We start from the raw sequence: 21,221 nt of genomic DNA, 5'->3' as shown, positions 1-21,221 counted from the left end.
CGGATTCATTACACACACACACACACACACACACACGACTGATATACAACCATATCCATGATGAAATGTATCAGCTACTTCAACAGCTCTGGGGGAGGCAGAAGCAGAGCAAAATGTTACAGCCTGCTGAAATTGGGCAAAAGTTTAAGCAGCAGGTAGCTCATTTGTCCCAGCTGGATGATGAGCAAGAAGCTCAATTTTATGTTTCAGATGGATGCAAGTTATGTCAACATACCAGGCCAATATATAGGGTTGTAGTTCAGCTCTTTGGTGTTATCCATCTACCCTAATTCCTATCACATACGGGCATCTCTTTCAAAACAAAAATTCATGTCCTGTAATTTTTGTGCAAATAAAGATGCGACCCATCTCTACTGTAGAAATTCATTGTTCGGAAAAGCCGTTTTGGACTGACAGAGGTTGGAGACCTCTCTGCTGAAGACATGAAGAAGATCCGCTACCTCTCTCTGATTGAACTTACGGCCTTCTATGACGCATTGGGGGTGGAGCTGAAGAGGAACCGCACAGAGAGGGTGCGGGGACGAGGTACTGTGCTGTGGCATCCCCATGGCAGCCACCTGGGCGCCGCTCAGCATTGCAAAGAAGATGCATACAAGGTTGTTTTTCCTCTTTTTCATATTTTGTTGTTATTATTTTTAAGAAAATGGTCTGTTTGGAGTCCCTCTCACCATACTGCTGGAGAATGATCAAAAGAAGGTTCCTGGAGTAAAAGTTCCCCTCATCTTCCAAAAAGTGAGTATAACTCAGCCTGCTCGGCCACTAAGATTCACATTTCCATCATTTGCATCGACGCTTAAAGCAGACATCAGATAAAAGAAGATGTAGGCTTTACAGACTTGAAGATGTCTACAGGTTGTCTGTATGTTGTAGTTTGAAAACCTTGTGTCAAGGAGACAAAATTTGTTCCTTTTGTGTGTTTTATCTGTGGTGGGGACCTCTTTCCATTTTCATAATTGTATGGTACTGTACAGGAAACTTCAGGAAACAAATGTCTGGCTTTCTGTTTCCCTTTCTCATTAAATTAGAGCACCATGCAAAACTGCGTGTGTGTGCAGAAGTGGCAGAGATGAGTTGTCTCAGGAGTTTTAATTCCACATGAATTCAAACCGTAGGTATTACTTAGCTATTATTTCCAGAATGGAAGTGGTACTTCTCATTAAGATTTGTATGACAAGACAACGTCATTTATATAAGTCATTTGACAGTACAATGACATTCAGCGGATGTCTTGGAGACAGGTACAAGCACACATGCAGTTACACAGGTTTACATGGACTTGAAACTGCAACACATTTCCCTGTAAATACTGATAAAAGGGGAAGTGGTGTGGAGTGTCAGGGGAAAGACTGACATGGCTTGAATATTTACATGACTTTGCAATCAGCTCCACAGCTCCCCTGTCAAGATACCATGGGAAATTAGAAGGATCCAACAGCTAGGGCAGGAAGCAGAGCTGGTGGTGAAAATCCAGAGCTGTATGAATAAATGCTAGGAAATGATTTTTTTTCCCCTCGTTCTAAATTATGTTAAATCAAAACATATTTTTTTTTTTATAAAGAGTTAGCGTAGAAAGCCTATTCCTCTATTCACAGAAATTTCAAAATGAAATATCCTGGGATTATTTTCTAATCTGAGTTCTCAGTTCCCAGAAACGTATGCTATCTATAGACCTTTCCATTGTGCTCCTCGGGGAAAGACTTAAACATTTCTCAGAGGTTAATTTTCCCTCAAAACACCATTGTGTTTTACCCAGTGTCTCTGCCCTTTTATTAATACGTTTATGTGTTAATTGCTCTATAGCAGTGCCAAGTTGCAAATCAAGGACAGAGGGGCCTATTGCATTATCAGTTTTCCATACTCTGCATACTCCGTATTTCAGGGTCAGGAATATGGAGAACAAATTAGGAAGGTTTATTTACATGAGCTGGCTTGTTTTCATTAGCAAATTACATAGAAATGTATCTTTTCCAAATTAGTTTCAAGGATACCTAGATTGAAAAAAGTTAATAGTATTTTTAAGTGCTTCTGAGTATTTTCCTGGGTTTTGTTGGGTTTTTTCCAGTTGCTGCTCAAGCTTGAGGAAACAGGTTTAGAAACCGAAGGAATTCTACGAGTGCCTGGATCTGCCTCCAGAGTCAAGGTACATGCTCGTGCCAGTTTTGTGTCTCCTGGACCACAGACTCTCTGTGAAATAATATAGCACACACAAATTCACACTGCACATAAATACTGATGTGTATAGCTCAGCATTTCTATTCCTACCAATGAAAGGTCAGACTGGTTCCTGGGAACCAATAAATCACAGAACATGTGGTCTTTTGCTTTGCATTTGTTAATGTTCTATATAAAGCACAGACTTGACATTGAATGCAGGTTTTCTCCCCTAAACATGGAGGGAACCTTTCAGTTTATCTCTGTTGTCCAAAATTGCTGTGATCGTGTCTCCGTTTTAATTTATTTCAGAAATCCAGAGTTGCTAAACTGAGCGAACTTCAGATAAAGATCTTATTCTGTGTCATTTTAACCTTTGTGTCATTTTATTTCTCATTTATCTTCTGTGATCTTACAATTTCATGTTCCAAGTGAGAGAAATTTGGCCTGCGTTCACTGTTTGGCAGCCTCGAGTACTGCATTTTCACAAGCTATTTGCGGGTTATGAACACAGGATGGTTGGTACCCAATAACCTGATATTGTGGTGCAGTAATGCTTGCAATTTTTTCTCCAGACTAACTTGATTCCAGGAGCTGAAAGCCTTTGGCAGCGGAAAATTAGGAAAACAAGCTTTTTCTGGGCTTAGTAGTGTCTACCTCTTTCCCAGATTTTTGTTTATTCTAGGGTTTTTTTGTCTGGTTTAAGCAACTTCTTACAGCGCATCCCACTCCCACTTTCTCATCCTCAGGAAAGCTAATCTTGCCTTCTGAGGCAGGAAGTCTCAACATCGTGGCAGCCACACAAATGTTGGGGATTGCTGAACGTTGATGGGCTGGGGATCATCAAAAATGACTGTACAAGAAAAAGTGGCATCACGTGAAACACATCGAAGATCGGCAGTAGCATCCCAGCTCCCTTTGACTCTGTGGGTTGACAAAAGCTCTCAGCACCTTGCAAAGTGCCACACCTTGCAGAAGGGAGCTCCTAATTTGGCCTGTACTTTTCAGCTTCCTCATTTTTTCATACAAATACTTAAAGTATTATTTCACACAATCTCAATTTTTTCCAACCTCTCTGGGGAGATTACACAGCAGGGCTGCGCTTTACCTAATTAAATTACTTTCATATTCTTTGCATATACTGTACTGTGTCTTATTCACTTCTTATTCACAACCTGTATCCAGGGAGCTGCTGTGAGATATGACTTTATATGTAACTCCTCTATACTGGGTGGTAAGTCGAACTGCCCATATGAAAGTTTTAAATTATTTGAGTTTTGGCTTCATTTAAGTCTGTCCAACAAGCCAACCAGCAAGAGAGAGAATTTTTCAAAGCAGATCCAGATTTCATCCTTCAAAGCCTTCATACATTATTATGACATTAGGATTTGAGGGCATTCCAATTTTATTTCAGTCTTGTTTGGAGAAAGAAAAGGCATGTGGAAGTGATTAAAGGTTACTTCTATATAAAACAAAGAATAGAAGAAATAAATACAAGTTTTCCTCTGTCTGTAATCTGGTTTGTAACAAAAGCTCCAGTGGACCAAAAATGCATGATAGTCTACTGCAGGATCAGTCACGTTTAAAAAAAAATTGCAAAAACGTTTTTTAAATGTACTTAGGTGCATATATATATGTATATGGGGAGGGTGAGTGTATAAAATATACATATATGCTTGCTTGTGTGGATATATATAAAAAAATGTTTATGTTTCAAAAATCTTGCTTTCTATTTCTATGGCTTTTTCCCAGTTCTCAGCAGAAAAATGTGGAGTAGTTTTTCTCTCCCCTTGTGATTTTGATGAGGTGAGGATTTCTGTTCCACATTACCCAGCCAGTTACCAGGAGAGAATTTAATCCAGGTGTTTGTATGGATTATGTGCAATGAATGTGAATACAGAGGAAGCTGAGATAGCCCAGATTACAACTAGTAAAAATGAGATTGTAACATTATATACCAAATCCTGAATGACTTTCTATTTCCTTTTGTGCCGACCATTCCACTTCATTATGTGTGACCATATTTGACATGTAATTTCCTTCCATTCATGTGAGACACGGTAAACAGAATTCATTTTTAAAAGCTTTTCTGACTGAATGGACTAAACTTTTTTGCGTAATAATAAAGTACATTTGACAAAAACATGATCTGAAACCTGAATATTAGCTACAGACATATTTTGTCATAAATGATCTCACAAAAAGCAGCGACAAAATTCCTATGGATAAGGCAGTGTTTGGCCAGTAATAATTGTGAAACCTACATTATTTATGGCTATCCTTATATTACAATAGCCTCCTTCAATCTTATTAACCCAACAAATTTTTGAGGAGCTTGCATTTTCCAAACAGTGATCTGGGTTTGAAGCCAAATTCTGTTCCTACTAGGAACCTTTTTCCCATTCACACACGTGTGAAACACTGATTAGTTACCCTCCAGAACTAAATAGACCTCTGTTATAGAGCGAGATGCTGACATTGGAGAACAAGAGGATTAAATGGCTACCCAAAAGGGTATAATCAATTCTGTCTTAGATCTCTCGTGGTTTTTGAGGGGGTTTTTTGGCATGTATCAAGTGGAGGTTTTCTGACAGTAATGGTTTGATACCTTTATTTTTCTACGAAGTGATCAAATCAAATTATAGCTATCCTAAAAGAAAACATCCTTCTAAAGACAGGAAGACCTGAAGTTAAAGCCATTTGCTCAAGGCCCATGGACTCAGATGCCAACAGTTTGTCCAGCAAGTTCACTGGCAGCGAGGAAAAAATGCCACTCCTTTGTGATTTAAGGGTCAAAACCTCTGGAGAGTGTTTTAAACAAAAAGAACAGCTGTGCCAAAAATTCTGTTTAACTGAATTTTCTGTTTCTAGTTCTAAGACATTCCACAAAATTGTCTTGCTTTAAAATGGTTCAAATGGGTCACTGGCAGAAATCTAGCTATGGCAAACCAAATTTAGCCTGGGTTGCAAAATATCCCCAGGAATCTGATCTGTTCACCTGCTCTGAACTCCACGCGGCTGTACCTAGACTGCTACTGGTTTAGGGCTACTTTAATTTAACTACGGTGTAAATCTGCCTGTTGTTTGTAATGAGATTTCTGAAGTGATCTCAAACTGCCTGGTCAGAAGCAACGATTAAAGGTCTGATGTTCCTTTTATCTTTCAGAATCTCCATCAAGAACTTGAGGCAAAATTTTATGAAGACACTTTTGACTGGGACCAAGTACGAAATAATGATGCAGCAGGACTGCTGAAAATGTTTATAAGAGAACTCCCAAGCCCACTCTTCACAGTAGAATATCTGCCCGCTTTCATCACACTAGTGGAAAGTAGGTGGAAAAGGAGTTAGTATGGACTGATCTAGATGAAATGTAATAGTAGACGTTACATTTTTTTCTCTCTCTGAAGCGGAGAGAAAAAAGCATGTAATTTTTTCTCTCTCTGAAGTGAGAGAAAAAAAGGCCCAGTGCTTTGCCTAAACATTTAAATTTTCTGCAAGCTTTCATTTTCAAATGGACAAAAGTCTCTGCACTTAGCTAATAGCATAGACTCGTTGTGTGAGTGACACAACTGTTTAATGTGAGATTTGAAATCTGTGAGCAAATGCTGGCTGAGCAATGAATTTCATATGTAGACTCTGATTCACACAAATTATAGATTTCACAAATTAAAATTTCTGCAAGGTAAATTCAGGTCACTGCCCTTTACCTGATATTCTATTGGATCCATTTTATTTCTCTCCAGGTTTATGCTGAAGTCAGAATATTCGTACAAAGATATATGTGATCACAGAAAGCTTCAGGCACTCGGGTTTTGTTTTCAGTGTACATACACCTTCTCATTCTCAGTACATTTTGTTCATTTCTCTTCCAGGAAGAACGCAGTAGTACCTTGCAATACCTATTGACTTCATTGTAAATTCACTTGAGCTAGGACAGAGTGAAACTATCAGGATGGTGAATTTATTAGGCAAATTGGTACAGAAAACATATAAGGTTGCAGCCAAGTTTTCAGTGTCTCCATGAGGTAGTTTAAAGGGCACAAGGAGGTGACCCCTTCCTGTAACCTTCACGTACCTGAGTGTGCTCTGTGAGAGTCCCAGACTTCATGCAGTTATGATCGCTTAGCAGTTGGGAGGAGAAGACTGAACATGAGGTGTCTGTGCAGAATAAAGTGTCTTTATTCTCTCCAACAGATTCCACAACACTCACTCTTTTTTTCTCCAAACCTCTTTCATCCACCCTGAGTGGAAGCAAATGACAGAGTTATTCTTCCCATCTTCTCCACCCCTGCTCTTCTAGTGAGCATTGCACAGTATCAGTATATACCAGCTGCTGAAAACATGACGGTATTTTGTAATTGACGAGTGGTTCTGCATTTATCTAGGGTGCTAGACTTGGGACAAATACTTTTTAAGTTATAAGCAATCAATCTCCACTCCAATGGCACAAGTGTTCAGCAAATTACTCAATAACAACACTGAAAATTTTCTGAAAACAAATATCCATTTCAGTTTGAAAGGGGGAAAATACTTGATCCATATATAACACATTCTGACCATGATATCTAAGAGAAACTGGCTAGTACTGAAAAATATTGGCTTTTTGTTACTTAGACGGAATTTTATAGAGCCTTGTCTCCCCCTGTGACAAAGACCCAAGATGATGAGGAAAAATCCACTCACTAGAACTGGTTTTATATTTGGGGAAAAGATTATGGTTAATAAATATCTAAACATACTAGTCTCAACCAGGCAGTGGTTGCTGTGTTTCTAGAACTGCTGACCAACAAGGATTTTAGAACAAACCAATTGTAATTGGGATTTCAAAACAATTAATTATTCATATTCTTAGAAATCTCCAAGATCAAGTTACAGCTACAAGCTTTGCATCTGTTGATCATGCTGCTGCCTGAAGCCAACAGAGACACAGCCAAGGTAAGTTCTTCGTTTGCTATCACCTGCCATCTGTGGTGCCTTTGATTTTTAAATGAGAGACTTTTTTTTTCTAACAGTCAGTTGATCAGACGCTGCAGTGTGAATGTATTCATCTGTGTTTTTTATCATTTCCTTGAAAAGATGTTCCAATTCCCTGGCTGTCATTTCTCTTGCAAGCAATTAAGAAATAGTTGCTGGAGGTATCCAACTGCTGGTGTCAGTAAATGGCTCCCAGGCATCATTTATTCTGGAGCACCCATTTCAGAGAGTCATGTTCCTCGCATAGTTTGGAAAAAGAAGGTCCAGTTTCTGGGTTTTCTGTATAACTGGAATTCTTCGGGATGAATTTAAATGAGAAGCTGCCCCCCAGGAGCTTGCCTAGTGCACTCCCGGGGCTGAAGGGCTTCCAGGGCACTGGACGAGACTGGAGGAGGTAGTCTGAAGTAAAAACCCCTGAAATGTACATCTGTAGCACGGATGTCAGGGCCTCAGCCTCAGCCGTTTTGCCTTACAAACCCACACCCATGTAGCACTTCTTGATACAGACATGGTGGCTACAAGCATTTTGGGGACTTGGGAGCTCCCTGATCTGGCTACAGCTATGTCCTTGCCCTAAGAGACACTGGTTGCATTTTTGGACTTGTTTCCACATAAAGGAAACCTGGGTGAACAAGCTGCCTGGGACACCCCAGACATTTCATCAGGTCCCCTGCTCACCAGGACCCTGCTGGTCCCCCACCTCTGAAGGTCTCCCACTGGTCAGTTTAGATATAGCTTTATGAGTCCAGCTGTCTTCTTTACCTGTATTTATTTATAGAATAACAGGGGACAAGAATAACAACCCTCTTTAAAGCATTTGGAGGTCTACTAGTGCTCTGTGAAGAATGGGGGTTATTTCTTCTACCAAAGTCCATATCGATATAGAGCAGTATATGTAAAACACATGCTAGATGAGTAGTCTTAATTACTACTATGCTTTTATATGAAAATAGAAGTGATGACAAAATTGAATGCATCTCTACTTGCTATCTATAATTTTAGAAATTTCTCCAACACAGTTTCTGTTTTGTAATTCCTGGGTTTGTAAAAATGTTTTAATTGCAATGTCAGGGTACAAAGACAGTGGTTTTAATGGTATGGTGTTGCAAAAGGACTCATTGGCAGACCCCAATTCTAACCACAGCTGCAATCCATCCTATTCAGTCACTCAAGAAAAATTCTGAATAAACTGCCCAAAAGGGAAATGAGTTTCCTTTGACTCTGCCATGCATGTGCAGAAGTGACATCAACGAACAACCGCTGAGCGCTTCTTGCTTTCATTATCCCAGAATAAAAGTTTGGGTGTTGCTGGCAGAAATTCCTCAGATTGTATCATGTATGGGACTGGCGCACATTCGAAGAGAGGCTGATCACCCTGGTGACTGCAATATAAAAAGCCTGGGCCAGATGATACATCAAAATGGACACCTTGAAATCTATGAAGAAATTAACTATTCCATTGCAACACCTTTCTATCTTTCCTCTACTACAGGATTCAGAGCCCTAGTGCAGACACTGTACTTGACTTACAGATTTGGGATTATGCTTTAAGTGATAGATAATTTATTAATGTGTATATTGATAACATTAACTATTCCTCCATGATTGACACAGGTGGTTGTGCCAGCAAATATCAGAGTAATACAAATTAGAATGCAAAAACCCCTAAATTTCACCTCCAAGTACAAATATAGCAGCTTTCGAGCTAGACATGTTGTGCATTTGAAAACGCTGCATTTAAGAAGTAAACTATTTTGTGAGACTCAGCATAAGAAGTGTTGTTTTTCCAGGCCTTTCTTCAGTTCCTGAAGAAGGTGGTTGCTAACGAAGGGAAAAATAAAATGAATCTGTGGAACGTTTCTATGATTGTTGCACCAAACCTCTTCATCTACAAAGGGAAACGTGCAAACCAACAAGAAATGCAGGCAGCCGCCACCACAGCGCACATTGTGCGCCTTTTAATTCGGTACCAGGACATCCTGTGGACAGTGAGTAATGCTGGTTCCCTCTTTATGGCTCCAGTACAGAGAAGTATTTTGTTATATGCAGCAGCTCTGTAGAAATCAGAGTAAACTGACCTTCCTAGAAGACAGTATCAGAGTAAACTGACCTTCCTAGAAGACACAGTTAGCTATTCTTTGGAAACTGGCTGGAGTCTTCTATATCTAGAATGAGATAGGGTGACAGACACCTCTGGATGGAGATTTTCCTCACCTATCTAAGACATCCATTTTAGCACGAATTGCCCTCTGGAGGTACCTATCCCACACCATTGTTTATGCAGAAGAATGCATAGGAGAATGATTTCATCTAGATGCGTAGGTGAGATATCTAAACTTGAATGAGATTAAATGACTGTTTAAAGTCTAGCCCATAATAATATGGGCCCAAAGTGTGTACTACTTGCTGGACTTCCGAAGGTTGGCATGAAGATGACGACAGTCTCAGCTCGTTTCCTCATAACAGAGGGAGGGTATGATGGGGGTTGCAAAGACCAGCTCCTAATAAAGTTCCTACAGCTGCAAACATCACTGAAAAGTGTCATATGTTACGAAAGATGATCTACAGTTTCACCAAAGGAGTAACTGTGGGTTGCTAGAGGGTGCTACTAATTGCATGTATCTTCTGGGAATAAACAGAGCTTCTGCTGCCTAAAATTTTGTGCCTTTCTAGCCCCAACACTAATTTTAGGGGGGGAAAATTACTGTGTTTTCTCAGCTCTGGTTTCCTCTCTTTAGGTCCCATCCTTCCTGATTTCCCAAGTGAGAAAAATGAATGAGGCAGCAATGAACAACAGCAAGAGGCAGCTGATGTTTGATAAAGGAGTGAGAAAACTTCTGAGGAGAAAGACGATGGAACGGGAGAGACCTGAAAGACCAGAGGTATGATAAAAATGTATCATTTTCAAGGGCAGCTTTAACCAGCCTCCCTCCTTACTTATCTCATAAAAGCTTCTGGGGACGGGGAGGAAATTTTACCACACAAAATAAGCTGATTTGGGAGCTATCTTGAAAGATGTGCTTCCCAGTCCAACATCCTGATAAGACAAAGCTTTGGGGATTGATTGAGAAAAGATGAAGAAGGCAGAATGATTTCTAGCAGCCCAAGTTATAAGCTGTTACAAACACATGCTGATTTTGTACCCGTTTCATAAGAAAATGGTCATATGCGGACTGTCCTTGACAGCAATGATCCGTAGATATTCAACAAATGCGTGGATCTGTAGTTGAGTAGTAGGATGGTCCATATTAGGATTAATTGCACTTACCCACGCCCTGGTCCAGGCCATTCAATATTCTCCTTGCAAGCTTTAGTTTTACAGTTTTGCCCTAACTTCCTAAGCAGAGAGAAAATCCAGTTTGCCTAACATACACACCAAAACTGGGTCTAAATTTTAAATGCCTAATGAAGTAGTTTGTGCTGTTATTCCCCATATAGTCAGAGGAGAGAGGTGGATACTTTTGAGGATTTCCAGAGCTCCAGGTGCAGTTCAGACTTACGAAAGTCTGATACAAAAATCTTCCTCTGGAGGTCTTAAAGCCACCAACTTTTCTCCACTGCCTGGATATGGAGTTTAGGAACTTACTTGAGGTATGCTACTTCAACAGACACCTAGAATTAACTTACGTATTAGGTGTAACATATAATTTGGGCAACAAAGCATGTTGTGTACACATGCACAACATATACAGTCCCTATGGCATCTTATATGTAGTATTTCCATATAGTAACTACCTTTAATAACCTGGAGAGAAAGTCTTTAGAGTCTTCCATGGAGGTTTACAAGAATGGACATCGGTGAATTGTAAGAGGAGTAATCAAGGAACTGGTCAAGGACTTGTTAGTACTAATAACTTCAAGTTATCGAAGAATAGCCTTGAAGAACAAAAGAAAAGACAAATTAGGAAGGAGTGATATCAAGAGATTGTAAGAAATAGAGAATAAGCCACCTATTACAGACAACAGAGAAAATGCAGAAGGGAACGTTTGGGAAAAAAAAACAGAAAGAAAAAGGATATGTATGAACCATGAATCCATGTTAATTCAGGTTTTTGGAGAATTCATTTGCCAGCATTGACTGAAATATACTGTGGGTAGGACACACATTTGTGCTGCAGATGGAGACATAGGTGTTTGTTTAAAATGGCGGTGTAGACTACTGTGTTGTAAAACTGTATCACCCTGGAACAAATACAGTGAGAGCTTCTACGGAGAGTCAATTGCTGCAGTCATTGCACCTTCGGGAAGGCAAGTTCATTGATCGTAGTCATTGGCTTTGCATCTAATAAAAACGAGACTAGCCATGGCAGGTAGCTGAAATATGAAGGGTAAATTGGAGGCAAACTCTGTTTGGTTAACTGAGTTGAATTTTGAGAGCACTTAACACAATCCCCGGATCTCAGATGTTCTAAATTACACAGGGACAGAGACTGGAGAGACTATTGTACTCTGCTCAGCATGGTATTAACTGGATTAGAACTGGAATGCAAACCTTGCTAATTGATTTATCCGCCATTAATCATGGAAGAGTGCATAAACTTCATAGATGATCGTTTGAACCCTACACGAGGTCAAATTTCAAATTAACAGAAACCATATGCTACTGTGATATTTTACTGTACATCATAAGCTTCGATCTAGTTGAAGTGACAGGAAGTGGAAACAGAGAACTAGATCTTAATGCCTCAGGAGGATTTCATCTTTAAAAGGAAGACCAGATATTCCTAGTCATTTTTATGTGCTTTTAAATAAGCAGTTGGTTCGCTAACCAGTGTTAACAGAAATAACTTAAAAAATCACAGATAACAACTTGACTCAATATTACTGCCAGCAATTAAAATTCAAGGGCTGTACTTTATTCTGCATGCATTTATGTGATGCTTACCAAGGAGTTTGTGTCTGTATGTCATATCTTACTGTACTGTATCTATAAATTTGTGTTTGTATCACTGTAAATATGTTTTTTGAATAATTAAGTGAATCCAGGACAGTGACTTTTGCAAGCAACCTCAAAAGAGTTGCAGAACTGCTTCTGAATGGAGCTACAGCAATATTTCCTTAGACTGACTCTACTGAATATTGATTTTAGGGAGCTGTCACTTTTCCCCCATACCTGCAGTCTGACATACCCGAGGGGGTGGTAAGAGTTTATGCTCCACTGCATTCAAAAGTCTCTATGGCAATTCAACTCAACAGCCAAACAAAAGCCAAAGACATCCTGGCTCGATTCCACTGTGAAAACAGGTGGGTAAATCAGAACATTTTGTTTTTCCTGAGCAATAATGTCAGAAGCATTAATGACTAGGTTGTCCCCTTTTCAAAGACTCATTGTGTTACAAGAACTCTTTTTCTAATCTAAAATTGCTAATTTATGGTTACGTTGGTTAAAGAAATTTTAACCACTGATTTTATTCTTTATATTTTACTTAATAATTGGCTCCTATACAGAATCAATCTGCCCTCTGTTATGCCACTACTAAACACATATGTTTTATAGACTTGTTGCATAAAGAACCCAGAACATCTGCCCATAAAACGTTAATGTTTTTATTTCTGTAAGGTCATAATTATTAACAGTTATGGGAAATGGTAAATTGCATCTGCAAGTCTTTTCTGCAAAGTATTCCCATATTACCACATAATTCTCTTAAAATAAATAATAAAAAATAAATAATATAATAGAAAGCTTAGTTAACTGTGACCCAGTAATCTACCTCTGTAGCAGATTCACTATTCTGCAGTGCTCCGTTTGGTGGAAGTCCTTGCTTTTGATAAGTAAGTTCACAGGGGCAAAAATACCAATTTTTAGCTTAATATAGACGGTGGTTGATAAGGCAGTGGTTATAACAGAAAGACAAACTGAAGGTTTTTTTCTATCCTAGCCGCGGTTCATCACAGAACATGAGAGGCCAGATCCAAAGTTTACATGAAATTGGAGGAAATATAGGTAGGTCTCATTTTTGAAAATTCGGTTCTGAATGTCCTTGGCCTCCTAAAACACCTCAGGGCAGTGCTGTTTTCACACAGCTGGGTCTCTCCTACCTTCCAGTCCATCTGCAGAAAAGGAGTCTGACCCAACAGCTGTTGAAATCAATGTAACAATTCCTTCTGACTCCAGCACGACTGAAGGGCCACCGCGCAGGAGATAGTGACCTGATGGCTGGATCTCAGCAGGACTCCTGACAGTCTTGCCAAATTCATCTGACCTTCCGCTTACCTCTCTCACTCTCATAGTTGAGCTTTTTTCCATGGTTAAGAGATCCTTAGTCTTCCTCTCGTGAGCATGTTCCACCTCGCTGTCAAGCCTTTTCCCAAGACCTATTTCTTCCTCACTGTATGTAAGTGTTAACCTCCTCAAAATAAAAAACACAGAATTGAGAATTCAGGCCCTGCATGTATGGGTCTACTATACTCATACTAATCCATGTGCTTTATTTAGATTGTAAATTCCTTGCAGTAGGGATTTTGTCTTCCGTGTTTCATGCAGTGACATTTTTGTAATGACAACAGTGGCTTGCCACACAAGTTCCTGGCCTAAAGGTCAAAAACCAGCTTTCAATTTGATATCACACAGTCCTCTCCTTTCTCTATTCGTACTAAAAATCTGGATGCTCTGTTGGAGTCTTTCGTCAACGGTCTGATCAGATTATTCCTTAATTCTTCTAGATTCCGCTCAAACAGCTTCTATAAAGTTATTACAACACATCTCAGACTTGCTTCAGCAGCAGGCAAGAAGCAAAGTGTTTACTACTGAAGATACTCTCATACAAAGCTAAATTTGATTAGCGATTTGTTTTGCCTGGCTAAACAGGATGACCAACCGATGCTAAAACAGGAGAAGATCCTAAAGGCCTTGTGAAACAATTCCAAGTATTCCCACCACACTCTTTCAAAAATCTGGACATTTAATTTGCATCTTCATTTAAAATTATTTTTATAGTCCTAGATCTTTCAGGGTACCTTAGTCCACTGATTATGCATTCATTCATTTATGTTGCTTTCACTTGAATAAAATCATTAGGACCCCAGTGACCTTGTAAGTAACTGTACAAAATTTTTACATAATCCTTTGTGTCACAGCAATGTGACCTCACCAGTTAAATGGCTTCATCACCCAGTGTAAATCCAATATAGTCTAACCAATCAACTTAACTCAAAAATTTATTGCCTTACTACTCAATTAGGAGGCACCAAACGCCTCTTTCTGTGGCAAAGGCAGCAGGGACTCCCCAACCACCCAACTCCCAGTCACCACCTAACGAAACCCTCGAACGGCCAGACTTCAGAGGACTTTTTTTTTTTTTTTTTTTAAACCAGCAAAACAGCAACTGCTAAAAGCCTTGATATAGTCCCTGTATTTCTTTGCAAGATCCTAGCTGGATGGGAACACGTGGTTTGCAGAGCTACTTCTTCAGCATTTAAAAATAGCGTAGAAATGAAGTCACAGAGTTGTAATTCCAGCCCAGTAAATCCAAAGAAATAAGACCCCCAGACTATGGCACTTACAGTAACGGTGTTGTTAATGCTTCTAAAGAAACCATAATATTTGTTCACCGTTTGACTAATGGTCAATGCCTTGTCCGTAAGTCAGTGTAATGCAGGGCATCCTGCCTGAAAGCGAAAGTGAATTCATGACTCTCACTGAGTAAAACCACTGGCAAATTTACCAAAGCCCCTGTCTGTATCCAGGCAAGATGTCAGCTGGACACGCCAAACTAGGCTCACTATGTGCAAGTCGGAGAGACATTCAAGGATATTTTAACACAGCTCTGTCCCATTTACTAATGTGCTCGAAACATCCTACGATCCATGGCTGTCGATTTGTTTCAGGTCAGCACTGTTTGGATCCGGATGCGTACATGTTAGATGTTTACCGTGCAAATCCTCAGGCAGAATGGGTGATAAAACCAAAAGCAAGCTGAAGCAGAAGGCTGCGGCGTACTGGACAAAAGCCAAATGGACAACAGTGATGCCTGTCATTTTAAGAAGCTCTTGGCAGAGACGAAACAAAATGGTAGCTACGGGATATCATTCCTTCCTACTGTACTGTCCAACTGATGTTCGCTATGTACTACTTTTGGTATAAGCATTATCACTCCAGCTTCTGGACCATCTGAAAATATCACATCAGTTATGCTTTCATATGGATTACGCTTGTGCCGGTTGGCCCAGGAGTTAAGGAGGAACGGGCCAAGGTACGGAGGCACAGAAAACAACCTGTCGCATACGGAGCTGTTCATTTCCTGATCTGGTGTTAGAACATGAATTTTTGGAAAGGAAAGAATCCAGTGGCATCCATGGATGTATGAAACACTACCGACCACAGCGTAACACAGAAGCATCACAGAGACATTCAAGAAGAGAAGGTATCTGTCAAGCGTGGAAGAGAGGAGCTCGACCTGCAGTGGTGCGAAGACGTAGCTGTGTGACAAAATCAAACCTTTCTGCTGAAAGTAAACCTGTACAGTGTGCATTACTGCCGTATTTATGTCTCTCAGTCACTCCTCATGAGTACCTGATGCTGGGGGAGGGAGGGAGGCAGAACTACTGTATAGACAGTTATACTGCTTTATGTATGTACCACTGTATATATTGCCACCAGTCTTCCAAAATCGTCTGTCTGGATCACATTACTGTGCTCAATTGTAGCACCACAAACCATTTTCTCCTTCCTTCCCCTGTCACACACACAAGCTTCGGGAGACAAATGCTAGGTGAGAGGGGGCGTATTCCCCTGGCTCCATCTTTTACTTGATACTCTCAGATTTAAGTCTGTGTAATGCCGTAATATGAGATATGTGTTAACGGTGCCACTTACAGCCATCACCTTTTTTGTTAAACATTATAGTTTCTTAATTTGTAACCTAATTCTTTTTCTTTTGTTTATTTTAGCTTTAATATGTAAGCAACTTTTATACTATTCAGCTGCATCGAGAAGAGAGATCTTTGTCCGGATCTTGTAGAATACAGCATGGAAAAGACAAAGAGCTTCCAATGAGCAGAGGGATTTAATACTCTTATTTAACATTTACACATTAGGGCCTTAAAACCGTAGCCAAACTAGGCCCAGTTGTGCTGGGGGTTTTACAAATACATAGCAAATTGCAGCTCCTTTTACAGGTGGCGTGCAGTCTATGAAAACACACAGGCTGACAAGAGAACAGCGGGCTGCAACTGCATTGGGAATGCAGCACAGCAAATGTTAGGCAGTATGTCTAGTTTGTAGCCAGTCACGAGGGCGAGCACCATTCTTCACCTAATCCTCTGGTTTGGGACTATACTTTATAGAACTAAAGCATGTTTGTTCAGTAGGGAAAACACAAGTCTTTGGAAAACCGCAAGTATTTTTTTCATCTTTGTCTTACACAAAAAATGGGAACTAATGCCTTCAACTGTACTGCAATGTCTCCGTCACTGGATGACGATATTGCACAACGAATTCACCCACAGTCTGAGCGGTGGGTTTTGTTCCTGATCTGGACACACAGATGAGGCAGAAGCTGGTGCTCTGTTTACCAGGTAGCAATGTAACAGCGTTCTGAACCAAGTCGTCCAGGCGAAGATAAAGTATGCTGTCCTGCAGAGAAACCTGTAACTTGTGATGCTCTGCTGAAGCTTTGCGATGAAGATTTTCACATTCTAGAAACCCTACTTCTGGTTCAAAGTTAGTAGTGTTCTCCAGTAGTTAACTTTCATCGTTAGCATTCAGTAAAAGAAATCAACATTGAATCAGTAATTTTACCAGCAACAATAATGTCTACAGGGGGCAGATCCCGTCTGTCTTTCTTACCTTCTTGAGATAAAAAATGGTAAAATTTAACAACATTATTCTTTCATCTTCTTTAAAACAGCAAAATTTTTAACTTTCCTTTTTTTTTTTTTTCCTCAACACTAATGAATGCACAGTTGCAGCCAGGTTAAGACCAGGACAGTTGTATTATAAAATACACTGCTTATTTTGACAACTATTTATTTTAAGTATATGAGAGACAGTAGATCTGTGGTTTGTTCATAGGACTAAGCATAAACATTTTGTCAGGTGCTTTGTTCCCGATTCCCTTTAGTTCCCTCTGTGGCGATGGACAACTCTTTCTACTGTGCTGCCCTTTTCTTTTAGGTGTAAAACAGGACTAGTACTTTCCTTATAAAGGTAACATGAGAATTAGTTGAGTTAAATTCTGCTCTCAGATGCAGCTAAACAATTCCCTGAGCAGAACAGGAGTTATAAACATCCACCTAGGAAGGACAAACTCAGCAAAGGGATTTTATGTGCAAAGTGCTTTGAACGTGAAGAGCATCATATAAATGCTAAGCATCATTGTATTTATAGCCAACAAAAGAGCTTTTATGACTATACAGAAAGCCTAAACATTAAGAGTTTGACATGTCGTAGCAAATGAGATAACTTTCTACAGTACTTTCAGACAAAAACATTGACCTCCTCCGTCTTGCCCACTCACTTGACCCTGTGTTCTCAATGGCCGTGCAAGGGAAAGTACAGAGCACCCATGTGCTCACGCTGTAACTTGCTCAGCACGTTCTGGACCCTGAAGTGAGGACTTCACCAAAATTATTTCTGAAATAGGTCTCACTGTATTCCGTACAGGATAGAAGGGGTTTTTGGAAGACTTTTTTTTGCCACTTTGCAACTTAGGAAAGCCAAATCTGATGTCATGAAATCCATCCTGTGAACGCTTGTTTTATACTAAAATTGCCTATAACTTCATAAGACATGCGTATTAGCAGATGAACTAGGTTCTACGTACGGTGCCCTGACTACTACAGCATGGCCAAATACCTGCTGTCTCTGAAACAGAATGGCAAAACTCTTTTTTGATACAAATGGATCTAATGACCCATGTGTACTGTGGTTAATACTGTTACACATTAAGTTGTTTTGTGGTGTTGTGGTACACTAACTTGATTAAATATGCAGTAGACAAACTGAACAACCTCTACGACATTTTTTAATATGAGGTCTCAACTTTAGGCCTTGTATTTCAAAATGCTGGTGGAGGCACCTGGAATTTTGTTCCTCCTAACAGCAGTTGAAGTCAAAACCAAGTTATGATAGGATTGTCACCTAACAAAAAGCAACGTATGTGGAAAGCTATTAATAAGAAAGCAGTAGCAAGCAGGGAAAAACTTATTCAGCAAACTCCAAAGATGCCTCAAGCATTTATGTACTCCATGGTTCTACAAAGACAGCATTTTGCATCAACACAGAGAGAGAGTGTATTCCAAGAAGTAGGTATTGGAAACAGACTGGAATGCTCTAACCTGTTTATGCAGCTAATGTCATTAGAATGTGTACGTGTGTGCAAATGTGTCTGTGTCTATGTATAATATTAACTACCTCACTCTGCATTTTCCAGGAAAAATAATTTGGCTTAGAGGTTTAATATTCCAAAACTTTCTATTATTAATTTCACCTCTCCACTAGTCTTTTACATTGATAAGGTGTTTCTCCTTCTAAGGGGCAAGATTTGGAAATTACCAAAAAATATATATTAAAAGACATATTTCAGGATACGTACGAAATTTTATCCAAACCATGTTGCCTCAGTTACTGCTTGTAACGTGAACCTTATGAGATCAGATCTTGGGGTTAATGGATAACAAATACAAACATACTGCGTTTCAGTTTTTACTTTTCAATGGCTTTCCATTAATGTGTGTCTTCTCTGGAAAATAATACAATGCCACTAATCAAAGCAAAATGTTTGTATGTTCGTTTCCCTTACAATCCTCATTATGTTATGTGTTTTGTTGAAGTAAGCCCACACGTAAGTGTATGTGTACAGCAGAATGTCTCCATTGTATTGTATCCATGTCAAAAATAAAAACAATACCAACAAAGAAAGCTCTTCAAACCTAAGCACGTGGTTTTCGGTTAGAAACAGGTGACAGAAATTGCAAAAAGCAGTGATGAATCTGTCTTAAAAGCAACTCTGTTGTTATAGCACCTGAACAGCTAGCTACACAAAGGACCACATTCTGCCACCCTTGCTCAAGTGGAGCAGTTCTTTGCTCCAGGAGCTCTTCTCTCGGACTACCTCGATGCAAGGTACAAAATGACACTGCTTGGAATCTTGCCTCATTGAAATCAATGACAAACTGCTCTGGGGTTTCATTTGAGCCAGTATTTTTTAAACTAGTATGAAATACCTAGAGCAAAACTGACTTGAGAACAAATTGTAAAAATGCACAGTAAAAGCCAAACAAAATTGTAAGGAGCAAACAAAAATACTGCTAGTTCAAAGAGAAAAAAGGAGATGGAAGTGACTTGTAAAGAATTTTGTTTATTATAGACGCATCTTCAAGTACGAGACATGGTTGTCACTGCTCAGTGATCCAGCCAGTTGATGAATGGGTGTCCTTACTTGAGTCAGATCAAGTACGTGTCCCGCAAACCTGGCTCAAGTGCAACTACTGGAAGCACGTTTCATTCTAGAAACAGAGGCAGGCACAGTAGGAAAAGGTAAAGACAGAACTGCTGACTGGCCTGTGAATTAGGAATCGCAGAGCACCAAAGGTGCTTCCCTGTGTCCTGTAAGAAACACTGTTTTCCCAAGAAAGATGCATTAGTTCTTGTTGCCAAAATACATAGTAGTTCCCAAGCCAGACCCAAATTGTTTCTTCACCAACACAACATTTCGTATGCGTCTCTCTGCTGTGGAGTTGCTGCTTGTCCTGCAGCTGATTACATGAAAGCATAAACAGGAACATAATCCTCCTAGACAATGTGGCTATAACGGGGGTCAGAAGCACTGGATATTAAGGCAGAAGGAAAAGGGATTGGAGCTACCATATTAAGTATAAATAAGAAAACTCTATTCATTAGACTCTGAATCTGGGACCTTCAAAATTATGCCTTTAGTCTCCTGCTCCCTCTGCTGGACTCTACCCACTCGTACTTTTCACTTCCTAGCCTTCTGGCTCTTTTTCTTCTAACTGAAATGTATGGACAACTGAACTACATGAAATAATGCACAGTTTATTGTAGTTTTATTATGTGGTCCAAAAGTATTACCTTTTTATAAAACAACCAACACACAATAAAATGAAATACTGTCAAGTAATCAAAAGAAAACATACTGTAAACACTGATTAATAAAAATTCCCAAAAGAAAAATACCCAATTAATGCCATTAACATTGTAGTAGAGGTGTTTGCTGTTTAAAACCGTTTAGTTAAAATGCAGACATAGAGCTTCTGACTAAAAAAAAAATAAATGACCTGAGTTGGAAAACAACCAGAAAATCAGAGATGCAGGCTCTCACCAATTCTTCTTTTCATTACGTAATGAGAATGAACAATAGCAGATCAACAAAAAAACCCTCTCTCGGTCCAGACAGGCTTTGCTGCAGTTCAGTGCTCAGCCCCAGGGCAGGAATGAGGAAAGACTCCACGCAGGTCAAAAGCTCTGCTGAAGTCAAACCATTCTGCCTGTTGGCCCTTGGTCAACACGAGGTTCCTCAAACAGCCATGGAATGAGCTCTTGCTTGTGAGGCAGTTTTGTTTCACATCAGCTGAAAAACAAATGTGAAATATGTAGAATCTATTTCCCGTTAATTGAAACAATAAAAAGATCCAGGTTATTATTCAGCTGCTTCCTCCTTCCACCCAAAAGAGAAAGAAAACCAACACCTGAGGAGCACCAAGTTCCATTCATGTTTGGATTATGTGGGACATCCCACCACGGACAGTCACTGCTGCCTTCAAGCGTAAGCCATGCACTGGGGTAACTTGTGCAGAGTTTGCAGAAATAATCTGTCCCAGGGGACAAGAGAGAGGAAAAGAGAGGAGAAAGCCACTCTACATAGGTGTCTTCCAAGTTAAAATTGAAACTGGCAGAATATGAAGCAACAGCTGAGCTGTACACAGTCATGGTCTCCACTGCCAAACCAAAACATGAGGCTGGTAGAGAGTCCAACTCTCTTTTTCCATACAACCTGTGAAACAATTCATTCCACTTCTGCAGTACTCAACTAAACCGAAGAATTTCTCTCTTCTCTATGAACCCTAATCTTTACAGATGGGAGCACTGAACAACTAGTATCACATTATCCTA

General features: G+C 39.7%; 2 protein-coding genes across 2 annotated transcripts in view; one reads left to right on the top strand and one right to left on the bottom strand.

Moving 5' to 3' along the window:
• The window catches only part of ARHGAP28 (Rho GTPase activating protein 28), a 73,288-nt gene extending 58,201 nt beyond the window's left edge, over positions 1 to 15,087 (top strand). The window contains exons 6-15 of the mRNA XM_009284106.1: positions 381 to 546; positions 662 to 753; positions 2,084 to 2,161; positions 5,339 to 5,501; positions 7,026 to 7,108; positions 8,938 to 9,135; positions 9,886 to 10,029; positions 12,237 to 12,391; positions 13,030 to 13,094; positions 14,978 to 15,087. Coding sequence (XP_009282381.1) covers positions 381 to 546; positions 662 to 753; positions 2,084 to 2,161; positions 5,339 to 5,501; positions 7,026 to 7,108; positions 8,938 to 9,135; positions 9,886 to 10,029; positions 12,237 to 12,391; positions 13,030 to 13,094; positions 14,978 to 15,069 — 1,236 coding nt within the window. The 3' untranslated portion in view covers positions 15,070 to 15,087. The remainder of the gene's footprint in view (positions 1 to 380; positions 547 to 661; positions 754 to 2,083; positions 2,162 to 5,338; positions 5,502 to 7,025; positions 7,109 to 8,937; positions 9,136 to 9,885; positions 10,030 to 12,236; positions 12,392 to 13,029; positions 13,095 to 14,977) is intronic.
• A 1,448-nt stretch (positions 15,088 to 16,535) lies between these two features.
• The window catches only part of LAMA1 (laminin subunit alpha 1), a 61,051-nt gene continuing 56,365 nt past the window's right edge, over positions 16,536 to 21,221 (bottom strand). The window contains exon 44 of the mRNA XM_019473341.1: positions 16,536 to 16,762. Coding sequence (XP_019328886.1) covers positions 16,536 to 16,762 — 227 coding nt within the window. The remainder of the gene's footprint in view (positions 16,763 to 21,221) is intronic.

This window comes from Aptenodytes forsteri, unplaced genomic scaffold (assembly GCF_000699145.1).
Source record: "Aptenodytes forsteri isolate BGI_AS27 unplaced genomic scaffold, ASM69914v1 Scaffold229, whole genome shotgun sequence".
NCBI classification, from domain to species: domain Eukaryota; kingdom Metazoa; phylum Chordata; class Aves; order Sphenisciformes; family Spheniscidae; genus Aptenodytes; species Aptenodytes forsteri.
The sequence above is the reverse complement of the archived record's forward strand: the minus strand, read 5'-3'. Positions and strand labels throughout refer to the sequence as shown.